This window comes from Myxine glutinosa, chromosome 13, assembly GCF_964187855.1.
Source record: "Myxine glutinosa chromosome 13, kmMyxGlut1.1, whole genome shotgun sequence".
In the NCBI taxonomy this organism is placed as follows: Eukaryota; Metazoa; Chordata; class Myxini; order Myxiniformes; family Myxinidae; genus Myxine; species Myxine glutinosa.
The window spans coordinates 50,480,162-50,500,708 of NC_136273.1; the positions used below are offsets into that span (position 1 = coordinate 50,480,162).

General features: G+C 43.8%; 1 protein-coding gene across 4 annotated transcripts in view; it reads left to right on the forward strand.

Annotated features, from left to right (window-relative positions):
- Window positions 1-20,547, forward strand: part of LOC137438931 (double-stranded RNA-binding protein Staufen homolog 2) — a 76,069-nt gene that overhangs the window by 14,301 nt on the left and 41,221 nt on the right. For all 4 annotated transcript variants that reach the window (XM_068134413.2, XM_078767439.1, XM_078767438.1 and 1 more), the window contains 3 exons: window positions 4,906-5,074; window positions 9,824-9,925; window positions 15,276-15,497. In XM_068134413.2, the coding sequence (XP_067990514.2) occupies window positions 4,906-5,074; window positions 9,824-9,925; window positions 15,276-15,497 (493 nt within the window). The remainder of the gene's footprint in view (window positions 1-4,905; window positions 5,075-9,823; window positions 9,926-15,275; window positions 15,498-20,547) is intronic.

Sequence of the window (20,547 nt, forward strand, 5' to 3'; positions counted from 1 at the left end):
TTCAACATACAGCTATTTGATCTTCCTTTCAACAATACTGATAGATAAAGGTGATATAATATAACAAATATCATGGAACATTTACATTTTGTAGTCCATTGTATAATTTAAATAAACATAAATGCAAATATCGCATGTGGGAAAAAGTAAGTACACCCTTGGCTCTAACAGGTGGTATTGCCCCCTTTGGCAGAAACAACCTCAAGTAGGCGTTTCTTATAACTGTCTACCAGTCTCTGACATCGACTGGAAGAAATTTTTGCCCACTCCTCCATGCAGAATTCTTTCAGCTGTGCGATGTTTGAGGGGTTTCTTGCATGCACAGCTCGTTTCAAATCCCCCCACAACATCTCGATGGGATTTAGATCCAAGCTTTGACTTGGCCATTCCAGAACCCTCCATTTCTTTCTTTTCAGCCATTCCTTGGTGGATTTACTGGTATGTTTAGGGTCATTGTCATGTTGCTAGGTCCACCTTCGGTTGAGCTTCAACTTTCCGACAGATGGTCTCACATTATCCTCAAGCACACTCTGGTACAATGAAGAATTAATAGTGGATTCTATGATGGTGAGCTGCCCAGGCCCTGATGCAGCAAAGCTGCCCCAATCCATAATATTTCCACCACCATGCTTTACATTTGGTATCAGGTTCTTGTGGTCAAATGCTGTCATTGGTTTTCGCCAAACATGTCTTGTGGTACTGTGGCCAAATAGCTCCACCTTTGACTCACCTGTCCAGAGCACATTGTTCCAGAAATGCTGGTCTTTGCCTAGGTGTTCATTGGCAAACTTTAGTCTTGCCCTGATGTTCTTTCTGGACAGCAAAGGTTTCCTCCTGGCACACCTCCCATGTAGATCAAATTTGTGCAGCCTCTTTCTAATGGTAGACTCGTGCACTTTGACATCAACAGTTGCAAGAGCTACCTGTAGGTCCCGTGATGACATTCTGGGGTTCTTAGAGACTTCTTTCAGCCTCTTGTGGTCTGCTCTCGGGCTGAACTTGCTGGGGCGGCCTGGCCTGAACAAGTTGGCAGTTGTTTGGAATCTTCTCCACTTGTAGATGATCTTCCGGACAGTCGAATGATTGATTTCAAATTGTTTGAAGATCTTTTTAAATCCATTCCCAGACTCGTAGGCATCTATAACCTTCTTTCTGAAGGCCTCAGAGAGCTCTTTTGATCTAGGCATGGTGACGCCGCACACTTAAACAACAAAGAGCAAACCAAACTAAATATCTGAGGTTTAAATAAGACAGGTCCCTCCAAGATCCTCTCTGAAGATGTTCTAATCATTTGCACCTGAGCTGGTGCACCTGATTCTAATTTTAGGTATTTGAAGTAGTGATAAATGTAGGGGTGTACTTACTTTTTCCACATGCGAAATTTGCATTGATGTCTATTTAAATTATACAATGGACTACAAAATGTAAATGTTTCATGATATTTGTTATATTATATCACCTTTATCTGTCAATATTGTTGAAATGAAGATCAATTAGCTGTATGTTGAAATATGTTGAAAAAGTCAAAACTTTACATGGGGTGTACTTACTTTTTCACGTGACTGTATGTTTTCATTTAGCATGATATATATATATATATATATTAAAAAAAAAAAAAAAAAACACCTTTAGAGGCCATTTTCCCCTGCAAAGCAGGACATGATATATAAACTGTAATAAACATGTTCTAAAATTACAACATGTTCGAAAAGTACTTATGTGCCATTTTGGGACTATCTACACCTATAAAAGGCAAAAATATCTCTCTCCCTCTCTCTATCTTTGTTTATATGTGTTCTATGCACGGCCACATCTTTCAAGTTACAAACTCCAAATTTGACATACAAATACAACTTTGTGTGAGGGGTAACATCGGCTATGTGGCCACTGTCTCACATGGGGTTGTGAGGGAGGGGAGGGGGGGGGGGGGGGTTATGGGGTATCAATTTTCTATGTAAATGTGTATCGTGTATCGCCTTCTGATGGTGGTGGCAGAGGGTATTACAGTTCCCTGTTTTATCTGGGCAACGCTGAGGTTAAAGCATTCTTCACACGGGAAAATTAATTTTGGCAAACAGGACAACTAATTAACCCTTCAGCGAAGCGACACTGGAAAAACAAGTGATAACAATGTTAGACAGTGAAGTGAAACCAAAAAGAAGGAAGATAGAAGTTGGAGTGTGCATTATATCCAATACTAAGTCACATCCTAATGAATTGACTACTCTTCAAGATAATCATTCGTGGAAAACACTCTGTGAAGCTGCTGTAATTAGAAAATGTGAACAAATTAAGCAACTTTCAAGTGAGAACATTCCAACTGGTTTTTCAAAAGGACAATAACACAAAGTGTCGAACAAATTTCACTCATAAAAAACATTGGCCAGGCTTTAAAAAGAGCAAAGTTAAAAAACTCACCACAATGTCAATGCATCCACAAGATGTCATATGGAAAGGGATTCTGCACAGTCCATAATGTATGACAAAATTTGTTTTTTCTGTCAGAAAGTTGCAAGGTATTTCAGAGGTATTTCAAAGGGCGTCATGAAGCTTTAGAACCAGCAGTAGAACTCAGAAATGACCAAACAGTTCACACCATTGCAATTGAATGCTTAGATGAAAGACTTATGAGTGTGACTTCAAGATATAACATCGCAGTGGAAGCACATTGCCAAAGATCATGTTACAGAAACGACACATGACAAGTGCCAGAGAAATCATCTTCAAAGTGTGATGAAGCAGAAGACGCGTATGCAAAAGATGAAAAGCTGCACTTAATATGCTATATGACAATGTCTGTTGTGAACTTTTTTTCTCTCACCTTCGGATTGTTCCTTTTCAGGAATTCACTGATCAATTTATAAAATTTATGAATTCAAACGGAATATGCCAGGTCAATTTAGTGTTAAACAATTTGCCGTTACTGTCTTGCACATCGAGCAGACCAGAAGCACTGCGACAAATGCGAGAGCAAATCTGCACCCAATCTTTTGGTTTCAATCATCCAGACCTTCAAAAGACATGCATCAAGAGAGACGAGTCTGATGTATCGTAGGTTGATCTACTGTACTTGAGAACAATTGGTCAAATCCGTTTGATGAAAACCCTTCAGATGTTGTTAATACGTTATCTCCACTGAAGTATCACCATCACCTGACGTAGGTGCTGGTTTGCTGAAAGCATGACAAAAGGGATAAGCAGCTTATCAAACCTTCCATGGCCATTGTCTGCAAGTAGATGATGTTGTTTATAACACATCCAAGAAACTGAACCTCAAAACCTTCTGTGCAAAGAAACATAGAACAATGAAGGTGTCAAATCAACAACTTATCCTGAAGTCTGCTTGGTAACATGGTTCTGATAGCTCAGAATAGAAAGCTGGACATGCTGGACGTTCTTTGTCACCCACTTGGCCGTTTACTTTGGGTGTTGGCGAATGCGGACGGTACATTGAAAAATCTAATAAAACAATTCTTTCTAAGGCACTTGAAGCCAATGTGCTGCTGAGGTGACCACTCAGCCATCTGCTTCTATTATTGATGCCATTGCACTCATTCACAAAGTTAATGGTGAAAATCTTACATTTGCCCAGCTGTCTCTCAAATTTTTGTGCAGATCCTTCACGTTGGCCGGGAAAGTGATCAAATTGATTGCGTATTTGATGTATACTACCAACAGTATCAAGATTGCAGAATGGGGCATTCGTGCTGTAAAATAAGGCATTACTTTCCATCAAATACTACCTAATAAAATAAATCAGATCTTCACCAAAATCGAATCATTTCGTCGTTGTCACACACACTACCTCTCCGCCAAATTTCGTCCAAATCCGTCAACAACCTTTTGAGATATCTTGTTCAAAGACAAACAAACAAACAAGAAACATGTCGTGCAGAGCACAACACTTGCGAAATCCCTAAAATAAGTTGTTGGCCTATGATGACCTCGAAAATAATAGGTGGTTGAATTCATTGACCTGGTATGCAAATCCTCTTCAAATTTCAAGTTCATCGGATTAAAATTGAGGATTTTAGAACTTTGGCCTATCTTGACCTTTTGGCCTATGTCGACCTCAATTTTTTGTGGATATTAGAGTCATATTACGATGTATATGACATGTTTTTTTGTTGACGGTCAAATAATGCACTAATGTTTGCGCAGTGATTCTATAAAAGTTTTGTTTTATGAATTTTGAGTTGAAGACCAATATCATATATGAACAAAATCACACAGAATTTGGTGGCCATTTTAAATAATCCCATAATTGTGAATAAGTAATTTTATAACATATTGTGATTATTTTCTATAGTTCACATATCAGGCTGTACGAAAGCATGTTTTTTGGTCATTCCGTTAAAGTATTGAAAATTATGCTGAACTATACAAAATAAATGCAAATATTATTCCCAATATTTCAAAATTTATATTAAAAATATCGAATATAAATACAACACCGTAAGTAAAATGTAATTTTAAACAACTTTTAATGCTCGGTAAATATCCCTAGCATCAACCAATAATGAGCTACAGCCCAATAACATAAATCTTTAAAGTTGGCTGAAAATTGACAATCATTTTCCAAGATTATGGCCAAAATGGTATTTAGCTAAGAGTCTGGGATGTCCATCACATCATTCCACACAGTTTAGGTATCAAACGAACTAAAATCAGTGACTTTTAGTCCTTCCATTTGGTAGTTAAATTTGTCTGGCTCATGGACTGCATGCACAGTCTAAGCTCTTCCCTCTCTTCAGCAAATTCACATTCTGGGTAAAACAGGAAGTAATGCATAAAGCATAGTTCAACCATTGTTGAAGCAATATTGTGACATTCATAATAACCACCCACTCACTGCCTGTGATATTAATCTCTCTCCACTGACCACAACCCTGCATTCCATTCCAGTGCTACGCAGCAGCACCACAAACCAAATGTGTACACAGTGGAGCTTCATGTCGGGAACCATAAATTTTCAGGTGAAGGTCACACGAGACAGGCGGCTCGACACGCAGCCGCAACGAAGGCCTTGGTTGTGCTGCAGACAGAACTCCCACTTACGAGAGAACAAACCAAGGTAACGCGGTTGAGTCTGTCCATTGTGATTCCAGGGTGATTCTGGGGGTTCTGGGCCGAAGCACTTCTGAGACACTTTACCAATAATTACCAATTAAAACCAGTTTTCGAAGACAAACTCTCATAATTCAACAAAAATAAATAGTAATAAAAGTTTAAATCGGAATCTTAGGCACTTTCACCAGCCAATAATAACTTGTTTCTAAGACACGTATGTCATTTTTTTCCCTCCGCCAACAATTCGGTGGAGGCATTATGTTTTCGAGTTGTCCGTCCATGCGTCCGTCATAGGTTTTCGTTACCGCGATAACTTTAGAACGGCTGAAAGGATCTAAATCAAACTTAGTACAGTTATGTATAATTATGTAAAGATTGACTGATTAGATTTTGGGGCTACGAGGTCAAAGGACAGAGATCATGTGAGGTAAAAATCCTGTTACCACGATAACTTGTGAACCAGTGATGGGATTTTGACCAAAGGTTGGTAAAAGTATGTAATATGATGGGGGCAAAGATGAACTGATTTTATTTTGGGGTCAAAGGTCAGAGTCTGTATTAGGTTTTTATTGCCACGATAACTTAAGGACAGCTGAAGTGTGTGTTTGTGTGTCTGTCCCTCTTCATAAGGCTAGGTTTTAAAAGCTTTGAGTAGTGCTTTGGGAGGAATTTGAGTGGGGAGGGGGGTGGGGGGTTTAAGGAGCCATCTTTGAACACGACTGTGTGTCAACCGGTTAAAAGACCTAAAAGACTCTAAGGACCCAAAAGACCCCAAGGACCCAGAAGAACCCGAAGAACCAATGGACCCCAAACACCCAAAATACCCTGTAGACTGTTAAAGACACAAAAGACCATGAAGACCCAGAAGACCCCAAGGAATCTGAAGACCCAAAATACCCCGAAGACCCACAATACCCCAACGACCCAAAATACTTAAAATACCCTGAAGACCCAATGGACCCCAAAGACCCAAAAGACCCCGAGGATCTAAAAGACCCAAACAACCCCAAGGACCCAAATGACAGAGAGCCCAAAAGACCCCAAGCACTCAGAAGACCCCCAAGGACTCTGAAGATCCAAAATACCTCAAAGACCCAAAAGACCCTGAAGACCCAATGGACCCCAAACACCCAAAATACCCCAAGACCCTTAAAACCCAAAAGACCACAAAGACCCTGATGACCCAAAAGACTCTGAAGACTGTTAAACACCCAAATGACCACGAAGACCCAAAATCACCAAAAGACCTTAAAATACCCCGAAGACCGAAAAGACCCCGAGACCCAAAGAACCTTAAAGACCGAAAGAGCCCAAAGACCCAAAAGATCCCGGTTACTGAAAGGATCGAAAAGACCCTCAAAGACCCCAGGACCCAAAATATCCAAAAGACCCTTAAAGACCAAGAAGACCCCAAAAAACCCCGAAGAACGAAAAGATCAAAAAGACCCAGAAGATTGAAAAGACCCTGAAGACCGAAAATACCCCAAAAACCTGAAATAACCCATAGATCCATAAAGACCTGAAAGACCCCAATGACCCAACCAATCCAAAAGACAGAAAAGACCCTTAAAGACCCTGAGGACCCAGTGGACCCCAAATTATCCCGAAGACCCTTAAATACCCCAAATATCCAGATTGAGGACCCAAAATACTCGGATGACTCAAAATACCTATTGGACCCAAAAGACTCATAAGATCCAAACGAACCAGAAGACCCAAAAAGACACAAAAGGCACTGAAGACCCAAAAGACCCCAAGGACCCAAATGACCCAGAGGACACAAAAGACCCCAAGGACACAAAATACCCCAAGGATTCCGAAGACCCAACAGAAAAGTAATTATGTCTCTTACATTGGAATTGTAGACGGTGGCTTGCAAACTGAGCCTCAAGGTCGGTGTAGAGAAGCGGTATTTTTTAAATCACAATAAATGCAAAGCACAGGGAGGTGAAATTTGCTGCACATGACGTGCAATGCGCGCAGAGTAAAGCGAGTGTTCATTTACGTCTGTAGGATGTCTAACAAATAAAGATGATATAAGTACCCCTGACACTTGGCCCAGACTGCAGAATTTGGCATGCTCACATGGCTGTACGAACACTTTTTGACGTGTGTGTGTGTGTGTGGTTCGAACACTTTTTGACGGGCTTTATACTAGTGATGTAATAATGGGGGCAGTGCAATATTGGTCGACGTGGCAACGTCGAAGAGTACCGTTTTAACTTGGGCTAAGGCTCGTAATAGAGCACACACACACACACACACACACACACACACACACACACACACACACACACACACACACACACACACACACACACACGCACAAACTGACGAGTTCCGTCACTACCATCACTTAATACAGCCACTGAGCTTGGGGGAAGTGCCGTCAGTACTGTCACTTCCCAGGATACTCTGGGTACCAGCGACATCAATAACAATGGCACCGCTTTTCTCGCCATACTCAGCGGGGCATTTCCTTAAGAAGAATTCCCTTCTCCCCATGGATGCCAACCAATGGGGATTGTCCGTACTCTATCCTTTTCAAACAAGGAAGCAGCGCATGCCATTTTTGAAGTCTTTTGTTATGACTTGAACCGGTCCAAACCGGATGGGTGTTTTTTAGGAGACACCATCTCCTTACTGGATGGCCGTTGGCTCCCTATGAGAGCTCATCCGCCCTTTGCCAGGTGTTATTTTTGGTCCTGGCAGGGTGTCACAATGATGCTCCCCACTAGAAAAACCAGTGAGAGGTGTCGGTTTAGTCGCCGACAACCCGAGCATGCTGCAGGAAGCACTGGGTTACATGTTAACAGTGGCAGTCTCAAAAGACTGACCTGACCAGATTAAAGATGACCAGATGAATTAAAAGGTATCAAAAAGTATCAATTCCTTCCTTTAGGACACATTGTCTATTTCCACAATTTTTTTCTCTGTAATTAATAATTTTCACAATTATCAATATCACAATTGTATAACGAGTAATCGCCAAGGGCAATTCACAAAGCAATTCAAAAGATCACAAAGAAATTCAACTCCGACAACTCCAACCACCCTACTTTTCCCACTTCTACTTTCCCACTTTCCCACTTCTACTTCCTCCTCAATTTTTGCCGTTTTCCACTCTACATTCCCACTCTGATCGTGAGGTATTCACTAACCAGGCTCAAAATTATTTTCTTCAAGCTTTTGCTCTACTCTTTTCTCTTATTCTTATTCTTATTCTTATTCTTCGTATTCTTATTCTTCTTATTATTCTTATTCTTATTCTTCTTCTTCTTCTTCTTCTTAATCTTCTTCTTCTTATTCTTATTATTATTCTTATTATTCTTCTTATTCTTCTTATTCTTCCTCTTATTCTTATTATTATACTTCTTATTATTATTATAATACTTCTTCTTATTATTCTTATTCTTATACTTCTTCTTATTCTTCTTCTTATACTTCTTCTTATACTTCTTATACTTCTTCTTCTTCTTCTTCTTATTCTTCTTAGTATTATTATTAATATTATTATTCTTCTACCCAACCCTCAATGATAATTACAAAATATATAAAAAAGGTATTTGCTCCTGCTGTACCCACCAAATGCTTATATACACCTCTACGTCTTACCCTGATGGCCTTCACGGTGCCTTTTAAAATGTTTCAATTTCCTTTTTCTCACGTGTTTAATTCTCTATTCTTTTATAATTTGCTCTTCTTTTTCCTCTTCAAAAGTTTGTTTTGAAATAAATCCTTCAAGTATACTTCAATCCTTCAAGGTGTTGGGCTAGCGGCTAGGGTGCCGGCTTAGGATTACCTAGGATCCTGGGTTCGAATCCCGGTCGATCGCTGAATTAACGCCAGGGGGGTTGACTCAGCCTGTCATCCTTCCGAGGTCGGCTAATTGAGTACCAGTTCACTGGTAATTCCCTGTGTGTCGCAAGGGGCGACTAACAGGGTTGGCGGCAGGAAGGGCATCCGGCCATAAAACATTGCTTCAAAAAGGGGCCATGGTGCCCAAAAAAGGCCAAACCCTGCTCTGTGGGGAGAAATGGCCTCTAAAGGTGATTCTTCAAGACATCCGAGTAATGGAAAATCCATTATCTGGAAAAATCTTGGGCCCCCCACTCCAAAATGGGTGATTTTCTCAATATCAGTTTGCACCAATACAATGGTTTTGGAGGTCATTGGTGGCGTTTCTAGCAGTCGCTTGTCCGCCTCTGGACTGTTATGCAAATAATCTGAAGATAATTGGACATTTTATTTGATTTTTCCAGTGGTTTATTGAAAGGCTTATCACCGAACAAAGCCGTTTCAAACTGAGCCAGTTACATAGGACACCCTTCAGAAAGTGATCCATATTCTTTTACTGCATATAAGAAAATGCATACATCAGAGGGGAGGTCATATTTAGCATTGGGTTTAAGTATTGAAACGAGGATTGTACTAATATTTCATATTAAAACGTATTTCATATTAAAAACGTATTTCATATCTCACTGGTGTCGAGTTACGATCTTTTTTTGGTTTATTTACCTTTGGTCAACCCTGTATTTACAACAAACCACCTGTCTTCAATTTCTGCGGTTTATGCAAAGTATTTTGAGCCACTGGGCCTTCTTGTATTACACTGTAACTGAGTCGAAGCATGGAATCGTATTCTTATCGAATCAGCATTTACGCTGTTCCTGCAAAATGTCGGTTGTGACACCCATTTGTTGTGCATGTCTGATATTTTTGTTCTAACATGACCATGCAAATCTTTCAGCAAAATGAAGATGGGTGTGGAGGATTGACGGATAGAAAGAAGGTAGAAGTCAGCTACTTGTACGAGCAGGCAATGAAGCGAAATCTTCCCATCAAATTTGAGGTATGGATCGGTCTGTGTTATAGCGTTCTCCACTGAACGTCTCACTCTCGAAATGGGGAACCCAAGTTAGAATCCTATATACCATGTTTGTCCATTGTCTACTAGTATCCCTGTAATTAATGTACAAGTACACTGATATCTACTATTTTGTTTGTCCTGTATGTGATGCATGTTTAAGATCCTCCATCACCCTTTGATCAATGTAAGAAATAATAATAAGTGAAAATGCTTTAAGCCTAGGTCACACATAGGCGGATTTGTCGGCGACTACTGGCGACTGAAAAAATCGCCACCACCCGCCGACAATCGTAATGAAACCGTAATGGACGGTCGCCTGTAGTCGTGGTTATCCTCCCCAGGTCGGCTGCAGTCGGCAAGAGCCGCAAAGGGGCCAAATATTTTAAAAAATGTTTAAAAACGGCGCGCTCAGTCGCAATCGAAAAAAATCCGCCATGCTGTCGTGATGGAACCGCCATGCTGTCTTCGGTATCCGTAATAAGAGCGTAAAGCGGCCGCAACCCAGTCGCTCATAGTCTTCCGCAATCGCCCCACCAGCTAGCACGGCAGAGATGCGAATGCCATACGGCCTTCCTGCGGCATCTTCCCGTCTACGGGCCGACACTATTGCGGCTGCATATCGACTACAGAAGAACTGCCACGTCTCCCCTGCGGCTATGGGAGACTGACGACGACAGCAGTAGGACTAGTGGCGGCCGAGTTACGGCCATTGGCGACAGAGATACGACTGCCTGGCGACTACATTACGACATACCACGATTCCATGGCAAGACAGGATGGTGTGAGGGTCTCCGTGGAGTGAAGTCCTGTGGTGCCGACAAGGATATGGCTTTATTGTTTGGACTTGGGACTTTTGGGAACTTTATTTTTGGGACTTTGGTCCTTTGGAAACTTTATTTATGGGACTTGGGACCAGTGGAAATAATTTGTTGGGCTTTATTTCCATTCTCTCTCCCTGCAGAAAAGTTTGATTATTACATTACAATGATACATCTTTATTAACTTTCTTATTGTACATCAAACATCTTTATGCTTCATGTCATACATCATTGAAATGAATAAAGTGAAATGTAAAATAGAGAAATAAAGATTTAAAAAGTTGTGTGAATCGTCTCCAATCGCCGGCGGTCTTATTGCAGTCTTGCGGACGTCGGAGTAAACCGCCACCCGGCCCCAATGCAGTCGCCGCGATCCGCCATCGGTCGTAATCTAGCCGCCAGACTATCGCCATGCTGCCGCCGTGCATCCGCAATGCAGTCGTCGTCGATCTTCAACAGTCGCCATCCCACTCGGGGCGTCGTCGCAATGCAGTCGCAATGTGGCCGCCTGCAGTCGCCATACTGCCGCCTGACCATATTTGACCACCCGAAATCGCCAGTAGTCGCCGAAAAATCTTGATCGCCGGCAGTCGCCAGTAGTCGCCAAAATATCCGCCTATGTGTGACCTAGGCTTTAGCTTTGGTTTTTCGGAGGATTTCCGGTATGGGATTTCCCGGCAGGGGTTTTTGAGAGGTTTGACGATTGTGGTTCAAGAAAGACACGACTCGGAATACAAACATACATGGTCTCACTGGTAACATGTAACCCAGTGCTACTTGCCGCATGGTCGGGTTGTCGGCGACTAAACCGACACCGCTCACTGGCTTGGGAATGGTGACTGGCACACCCTGCCAAGACCAAAAACAACACGTGGCAAAGGGCTGATGAGTTCCCTTCGGGAGACACCGGCCATCCAGTATGGAGGTGGTGTCTCCTAAAACAAACCCAATGAACCACCTTTAGAGGCCATTTTCCCCGCAGAGCAGGGGTTGGCCTTTTTCGGGCACCATGGTCCCATTTTTTGAAGCAATGTTTTACGGCCGGATGCCCTTCCTGCCGCCAACCCTGTTAATCGCCTCTTGCGACACACAGGGAAACACCCAATGGGAGTAGGAAAATTAATTTTTCTGCCTGGCCTCATTACCCCCCTCCTACACAATTGTCCTGTGAAGAGGTTTCCTTGTTTGAGGACTACGTGAAGGTTCTGCCAGTTTTTCCTCTTCTTTTTCTCGGTAGCCCTTCACATTTAGTGGCTCACGGACTTGCTTAGGCCGAATTCCAATTGAAAAAAAATAACGTCCCAGATGTCTTTTACTCCAGGCCAAAATACTGTCTGTCTGCATTGGCAGACAGAGAATAATGAATGGAATCAACAGGATGTCGATTGAAAGTATGTCAACCACGTTGGAAGCGAGGGGAAGCAGACGTTTAGATTGTTAACTCTTAGTCAGAGCACAGGAAGAGCCCCTTAAATCGTACACGAAATTAAAACAAAATATTCACTAACATGCATGGGGGTAGTTAGGTCTGCAGACTATGGCATGAGTTCCCCAAAACACACAGTTCCACGTTTGCTCGAAACATGATTGTAATGAAAGTGAAAATATTCAGCATTGCAAACCGGCGACAGCAACATTGTCCAAGCAAATAATAAAATAGACCAGTCCAAAAGCAAACCCACAGATTTGCTTGAAAAGGTGGAAATGCTGAAATTGCACCTTGTTCTTTCACCTTAACCATCAAACAATGATGATGTTGATGATCAGGCCCCCTTTTGAGGATTTTTTTTTTTTTTTTTTTTTTGTATACAACATCGAGGCTCGTGAAAGAGCTAACATTAATCATACAAAAAGTCAAACCGACACACAAAAAACAAGGGGAGCGGCAGACAAGATGGGGAGAGGGGGGGAAGGACACAAACACAACATTTGAGAGCAGGGACATCGGGAGAAATGTGGGAATGGGAGAGCTTTGGGGGAGGTGGGAGAGGTATAAAACATATTAACACTGCAAGGACTTCCAGGAAAGAAGTTGGAATTTAAAAAAAAAAAAAAAAAAAGGGGGGGGGGGGAAACTGGGGTGAATTAGCGGGGGTAGAAAAGATCAAGGTTTTGGATGGGAGAAGATAAGAGATGGTGGTGAACAGCTGTTTTAAAGACCTTGAGGGAGGAGTGGGATTGAAGGGAGTGGGGGAGTTTGTTCCAGAGGCGGGAGAAAAGGGGAATGAAAGAGTGAAGGTTGGCAGAGAGCCTAGATTTTGGCAGTTTAACCATAAGAGGGTTGCTGGCAGATCTTGTGCGTATATGCACATATACGCACAAGATGTTAATACGTATATGGCTCCAGTAAATTGTTTTCCTACCCCCGTCCCCCAAATCCCCCACACCCTCCAAACCGCCAAATACCTTGCTTTGAATATCGTGTCACGTGTTTATTTGCTTGCACTGTCATAATGCAAACTCAATTTGGTAAAGGTGCAGCAGTTGTACATTCCTGCTGGATGGAGGTTGGAGGTGGAAAATTTATGATCAGCATGTCCCAGTAATATTCACGGCTGTGATTTGTCCCACTAATGAACAATGAAGGTTCAGTTTGTCGTCGTTCATATGCAGCATGTGGCTGTGTGTTAGCATTTTTTGCAGGGGCATGGCTGTGTCCCTGATGCAGTTCCCCCTTTAGTTTAGAGAAGGAATTTTGCCAGAGTGCTGGCGATAAATCGCCTACTCTTGCGAATGACACCATAGTATTGTTACGGATCGCGTTTTAGATGTTATGATGGGCCGAGCGGATGGTCCAACCGCGACCGTTACAGGATCCCCAATTGGCCCGACTCCCCCAACGTTGACCAGATCGCACCACAGATATTCAATTGGGAAACCTCTAAAGCGACCGAAAGAGAAGGAAAAGAGAAGAAGACAGAGTACGGAGGAAGAACAGATTTATTATACACACACAAGCAATGGATGGAAGAAGCAGTCACACAGTGAATCGTTAACTTATACTATTCATTTTACTTAACCCCAGGACAACATTCAAGACAGACGACGTTCACACTTACACGGGGGAAATTGCAGGCAGGGATGGCGGAGGTGGGTTGCTGGAGAGGGAGGCAGGGTCAGGTCCCTGCAACCGGCAGGGCTGGAGGTAGCAGCTCCCACTTCTTCGCGTTTTTGGCGGGAAAACCCTCGGTCGCGTCGACGCTGCTGATGCTGTAGACGTCACGCGCTGGCTCGGTCACACCTGCTCCCCTCCTTCTGGTGGAGCCGTCTCCCTCCTCTCAGCGCGTCTCTCCAAAGCTGGTTTCCTCTCCGAGTACCTCTCCTTTTTGGCTTGGAGCGTCTCTCATCTCACCGCTCACAGCTCAGCTCACAGCTCCTCTCGCATGTCACCTCTTCGCTCATCTCTCGAAGCAGTCCCTTCCAGTCGCTTTTATTACTCGGGGCGGAATCAAGCCGCCGGCTGCGAGGGCACGCCTACCGGGTCGCTAACCGCGGTGCTGGTTGGCTGTTAGGGCTGTCCGATTCCTCCTTTGATCATGACGACGTGCCACGCCTGTGAGTTGGCGGCTCCTACCCCCCTCTTCTCCGAGATGAGCACATGGGCAATGGCGGCTTGCGGGATTGAACACCACTCGCACCGCTTTTGAAAGGAACTTTGGAGAGCGGAGATGATTGGGGAAATTGAAAGGGGCCTACGCTTATTTCGTTTGATACAATGCAAAGTCAATCTAGTGGGAAACACATATTTAGCCTACATGGAATAAGGAAATAAACTATTTAAAAAGATATATCGTGGCCTGTGTGTAAGTTTCATGGAATTAACTAGGAGGACGGCTGCGACCATTATTTACATTACGAGGGTGTTACACACAACAAAACCATACTTTTCACATTCGTTACACTTCCTCCAAAATTGTTACACTCTTCAAAACCGTTACACTTCTCAAATTCGTTACAGTATTTTTGACGTCCACCAACTAATTCTGGCAGACGGGACTCCCGGTTTAAAGGCCATCCGAAGGACAGCACACACATTTACGTCTTGCCCGCTCTGTGAAATACCATGATGTCGGTTTATAGCTGGACCTAGATTCAAAAGCAGGCTAGACAGCTCCGAGGTAAGTGCGCATACCTGTAGAGCCGAGGCTATCATGCCAGCACATGAAATGTTATCATTGGTGTCCAAATAATCACACTTGTGGACTTCTGTTTCACTCTTAAACAGATCAATGGAGGCTGAATGTTTTTGGAAATTGTCTCTGTCGTTAATACAAGTTTATAAAAATGTAGCTGATATAACGAGGGAGTTTTAACTGTACAAACTGTCACCATTGGATGTGCCAGGCAACGTTTGATTCTCTGTGATTGGTTCACTACCTTACGCACAACATGGTCTCACCCGCTGTCTACCAGCACTTCAACTTGGTTAAAATTACATGAAACGTTAAAGGAACTAATAGTTATGTGAAGATGATGATTGTTTTTTGTTTATTATTATTCCATTGTTCATGCAGATCTTGCAGGATAGTGGTCCTCCTCACATGAAGGCATACAGAGTGTTGTTAAGAATCGGGGATTTGTCGGAGGAAGGTGAAGGCAAGAGCAAGAAGCTGGCTCGAGCGCACGCTGCTGCAAAACTGATGCCAAAGATACAGTCACTGCCTCAGTTACCTCAGCAAAACCAAATCGGTACCTCAAAGACAAAGAAGAAGAAGAAGAAGGGTCAAACTGCAAAGGTATATTTATGGCTTGATGTTTGTCCATGATTGTCATCATTGTTCTTATATAACACATCGCTCTGGGTGAACATCAGTTCTCGCAAGGGCACGGCATTGCCAATGGTTTGCACCCTCCAGGTTAGAGCAGGGGTGCTGGCGATAGCTCGCCTACTCTTCGTGAAGGAGACCGTGGCATGTTTAATGTCCACCAACTAATGTCGGCAGACGTGATACCGAGTTTATCATCCAGCCAAGGGACGGCACACAAATTGATGTTTCGACCTGCCTGCAAAGCACCAGAATGACAAGCTGTTCCTGGGCTAACATTTGAGTCCAGGTTATACGGCTCAAAGTCGTGTGTGCATACCTCTTGCTTATTTTGCCAGCCCATTATGAACCTCGCCAGAGGAGAGGGCATTGCATTTGGACCCTTTGACTGTTTGCTTGTCTGTACAGAATGTGCTGACGTAGACCAAAAGTGCCACCTAGTGGTAGCCATAGTACACGTTCTCCTTTTTCAACAGAGTACCTCAAAAAGTACTGTATGTACAATTAGAATGTGAGTACGTCTACAAAGTATGTACAATTAGAATGTGAGTATGTCTATAAGGTATTGTCGTGTGACTACCCTGTAGTGAACACCGCAGGGTGACACGGATGACTAAACGAGCTTTACCCCAAGGCATTCAATCCAAAAATGACGGTATTCTTTACACACGAGGGAAAGGCGGATGATGAATTTACCTGGACTGCTTCCACCCGACTACTTCGGCACCTGCATAAATTAACTCAAACCGACACGGAATTAAAATGTACAAATAAACAGGTTTAATGAAAATAAATGCCAGCAAACAAGAAAATTTGCGATGAGACTAATATCCTAAATAGGACGTCCCCATACAGACCCAAATACAGAAAAGGGAAATATAAAAGAACGAAAATAAATGTGTTATTTATTGTGGGCACTTAGCTCTGAGTTGCTCTTGAACCCCATCAGGAATCGTCAAAGATCGTCACAGGCCTCTATGTCCTTGCCGCGAAACCGCAGACTGCACTGCCTGTGGGCGCGAACTAGGCCTCGCCGCGCGGTCCGCTCAGTCCTGGCTCTGTGCTCGAAGCGAACAGGCCGCACCCGCTCGGTCGCTCCAGCTGCGCTTGTCCTCACGATCTCGTTCACCAACACCAAAGCCAGACAATTCAAGGAAGTCCAGAGCCTCGACCGTTCGTTGTCAAAAGCCAGGACTCGAGAAACAAAGAAGAAGAGCGGAAATCAAGAGAGTGAGGGAAAGCCAAGAGGAGAAAATGTCGGCAGAGCGTTCTTTTATACCCAAGGCTCTGACGTCATCCTACGACGTCTCCACGTCCGCTCCTATCAGCAAGTGCCATCTCTCAGTCTTTGCGCCAATCAATCGCAGACCAATCACTGCTCTTCGGGGCGTGGCCCCACATCCTGCCTGATTGAGGTGGTGATGTAGCGGCTGTGGCACCAGTGGTAGTGTTCGATGCCTGGTTTCCGGTTGCTTTTTATTTTGGGTGGTAAATGCACGATTTCCTGGCTAGGTGTGTGTGCTGCGTGTGTCATAAGGAACAGAGGAAAAATAACAGAGGCCATTACATACAGGGGATTTACCATTTCACTGCAGGCGCTACCGTTCCAGCCTTAACACTTACCGACTCACACTTAATTAGCCTATGAAATAAATTCGGAGGGCTGTGGGAAGCGAGCCATAGCTACTTACTTATTCTCCTTAACATTCTACACCCCTTAAGCAACAATTCACATTTCAAATATTTACAAAGCTTGAAGTCCTTGCTCCTAACTCTTGGGGCAGAAAGAAAATGTCAACAACACGCAAAAACCTACCTTAACCACAAAACTTATCAAAGATGCAAAAATTAAAAAAAAAAAACATTTATACAACCCCAGTCAACAGACCACGTCCACCAGTGGATGCCACAATACCCAATGTTACCTGTCGAGCCATCCCAATGTTTCCCAAATTTCCACAGGCCCTGTCCTGGTGTTACAGGTGAGTGACATGGCTCAGTGGATTTCTCCCCCATTCATACACACAAATCCCATAACCATTCACTCACATTTCAAAAACCATCAAAAAAGCACTTATTTCACCCCCCCCCTGCAATACCATGGCATAGATGTCATAACACATGTGTGTATGATCCCTCAACTAGGCAGCGGGGAGGTACCGTACAAGCAAGATGGTGGGGGCGCTTCAGGCTGTGGTGCCCGCAGTCCAAAAACAAGTCGCCCGACTTACGACTTCATCACCCCCCCCCCCCCCCGTCCCCCTTTACCTCTTGGCCCCGTGACAGCCAAACAGCTCCTTTAGCTGTTGTCCCGCCGGGGAGGTCTCCACACCAGGCTTCATCACCTCAGGCTTTCGCACAGCCTAACGGGTCGCCAAGCGTCTCCATATCGCAGGACGCCCAACCAGACCCCACCGTCGACGGGCTCCCAATTTCCAGACACCACTGGCTGCCAGGGGAAATTACCGCAGAGGGGGCCGCAGTCACTGCTCCTCCAGAGCTTGAACCGTACCTGTGGACACACACACCTTCCCCACCCACAAAATCCACAATAACATTTCCTCCCCCGCTGCCATTCAATTCGCAACCACATATTTCAATAAAAGGATGTCATAAAAAGATGGTATTCGTTTCCGTGACTGCCATGGCCTGCTTACATGTGAAATCCCCATTCACATTTCAAAGTTCCAAACACATTCCCAAGGCCTGTGACCTGGGAGGCACGGTCACAGTGTGTGGCATCCCAACAGCCACGTCCCCTGCACCTCCACATCATCCCCCAGTCTGACCACATGCAGCCCCCAGTGCCCACCCACACTTGACCATGCCCAAGGTCTAGCCGACAGCCATGCTCCACCAGGAGACTCATGTCATAAGACATGGTCCACACACCTCGGCCACCCATAGCACCACGTTGACACCCAGACTACCCAACTACATCGCCACATTCCCGCGTCCCAAATATCGGTGCCGTCACACCCGTAGCCAGTTGAAGGCTGTGTCCTGCTACTCTATCAATCTTTGCCCAGCCTCCAACGCTTTGGTCTAACACACCTGGATCAATAATGGTGCCACTGAGCAGTGTCCACCATGGCCTCACAAAATTCACCCTTAAATTTACATCTAACCCTCAGATTACCCATGCCAATTTTTCCACATTTCGCTATCTTCACCAAAGAAGGGTGCTTCTCCGTACACCTGCCAGCCGAGCATGGCCCCATATGCTCGGCTCTTTACAAATTCCCATTCTTCAATCCCAGATCATGCTCACACCATTACGTTCCACAGATGCCACAATGGTTGTCCAGTAGGCTATAACATTCCTGTCCATGTGGTTCGACCCACGTCCATAGACCAGAACAGCATGGCAGGGGTCGTAGAAATTTAGACTTGAAATAATTGACTAATCAAGAATCCAATGTCCAAACTTGTCAGAAGATGATTGACAGATTTTAATTCCCGTGGAGGACCTCACTTAGGTTACAAGGAAGATATACGTCAAAGAAACACAAAACCCTTTAGCAGAAATCCCAATTCAAGAAAAACACGCTGCAAAATCCTCAAACTAAATCCTAAACAAATCCCACATCAAAGTTCTCAAGTGAAATCCTGATCAAAGGAAACAAGTGAAATCCTAACAAAGTTCTGAAGCAAAATCCTCACATCTCTGGTCCAGGGCAGATTCTTTATACCAACTGGGAAGAAAGAAGTGAGGTTGGGGCTGATGGGAGGAGTAAGGAATGGCGAGGGGCAAAGATCGGTGGACGAGGAAGAAAGATAACAAAGTTCAGAAAGTTTAGCAAACTATAAGTGAAGGTCGCAGCATTTTGTAGTCTCTGGCACCACCTTTTGGTCCGTCCACGGTAAGGCAGGTCGTTTCTTCAACACCGTTGCATGTAAGATAAGCTAGACAGGATTGTTATCTCTCCCCCCTAGCCCTTGGTGTCAATGGGTCTGATTTTTATGTTGGTGCAAGATATGTGTGATGTTTTTCTCTTCAGTACAAACAAATTACATGGCTTTCGAGAAAGCAAGGCTCTGACAATGTCCACCTGGGTCGTTAATCTGCTCTGTCAGCTTGGGGGAGTATAGTTCACAGAAAGTTAGTTTTCAATACTTTTCTACCTTATAGAGATGCAGTTATATCTTGTTGTGTCTTAATACAGTTACCATCTTGTCTCAGCACATTAACATATGGTGTATCAAACTAATAGAACATTAACCACAGTTTGTAAGCCTTACAAGAAAGTGTGAAATTCATTTCCCCAGGGAAAGGTATTTCTCCAGCCCCAGTTCCTAAGAAACTATCTTTCCTCCAAAGGGATAAAGGGTACCTAATCGATTACGGATGTTAACACTTTGTAATGTAAGCTTAACACACTACAATATATACTTATTCATGTTTACTAACAAGTAAAGAGATTTGTTATATAGGTTACATCATGTTGACTGTAAACTAAAATATGGAGAGGAACATAAAATCAAAGGAAACGGGTTTTGCAAAGACAAAAGCTGCTTTGAGACTTATAGTTATCGCTCGGCAGGTGTGCACGGCAGGTGTGCATGGATACGCAGCCCTGGTTTGACCTTGACAGCCTCCCTGATAACAAGTTTAGGTGTGCATGGATATGCAGCCCTGGTTTGACCTTGACAGCCTCCCTGATAACAAGTTTAGGTGTGCATAGATATGCAGCCCTGGTTTGACCTTGACAGCCTCCCTGATAACAAGTTCAGGTGTGCATAGATATGCAGCCCTGGTTTGACCTTGACAGCCTCCCTGATAACAAGTTCAGGTGTGCATAGATATGCAGCCCTGGTTTGACCTTGACAGCCTCCCTGATAACAAGTTCAGGTGTGCATAGATATGCAGCCCTGGTTTGACCTTGACAGCCTCCCTGATAACAAGTTTAGGTGTGCATGGATATGCAGCCCTGGTTTGACCTTGACAGCCTCCCTGATAACAAGTTCAGGTGTGCATAGATATGCAGCCCTGGTTTGATCTTGACAGCCTCCCTGATAA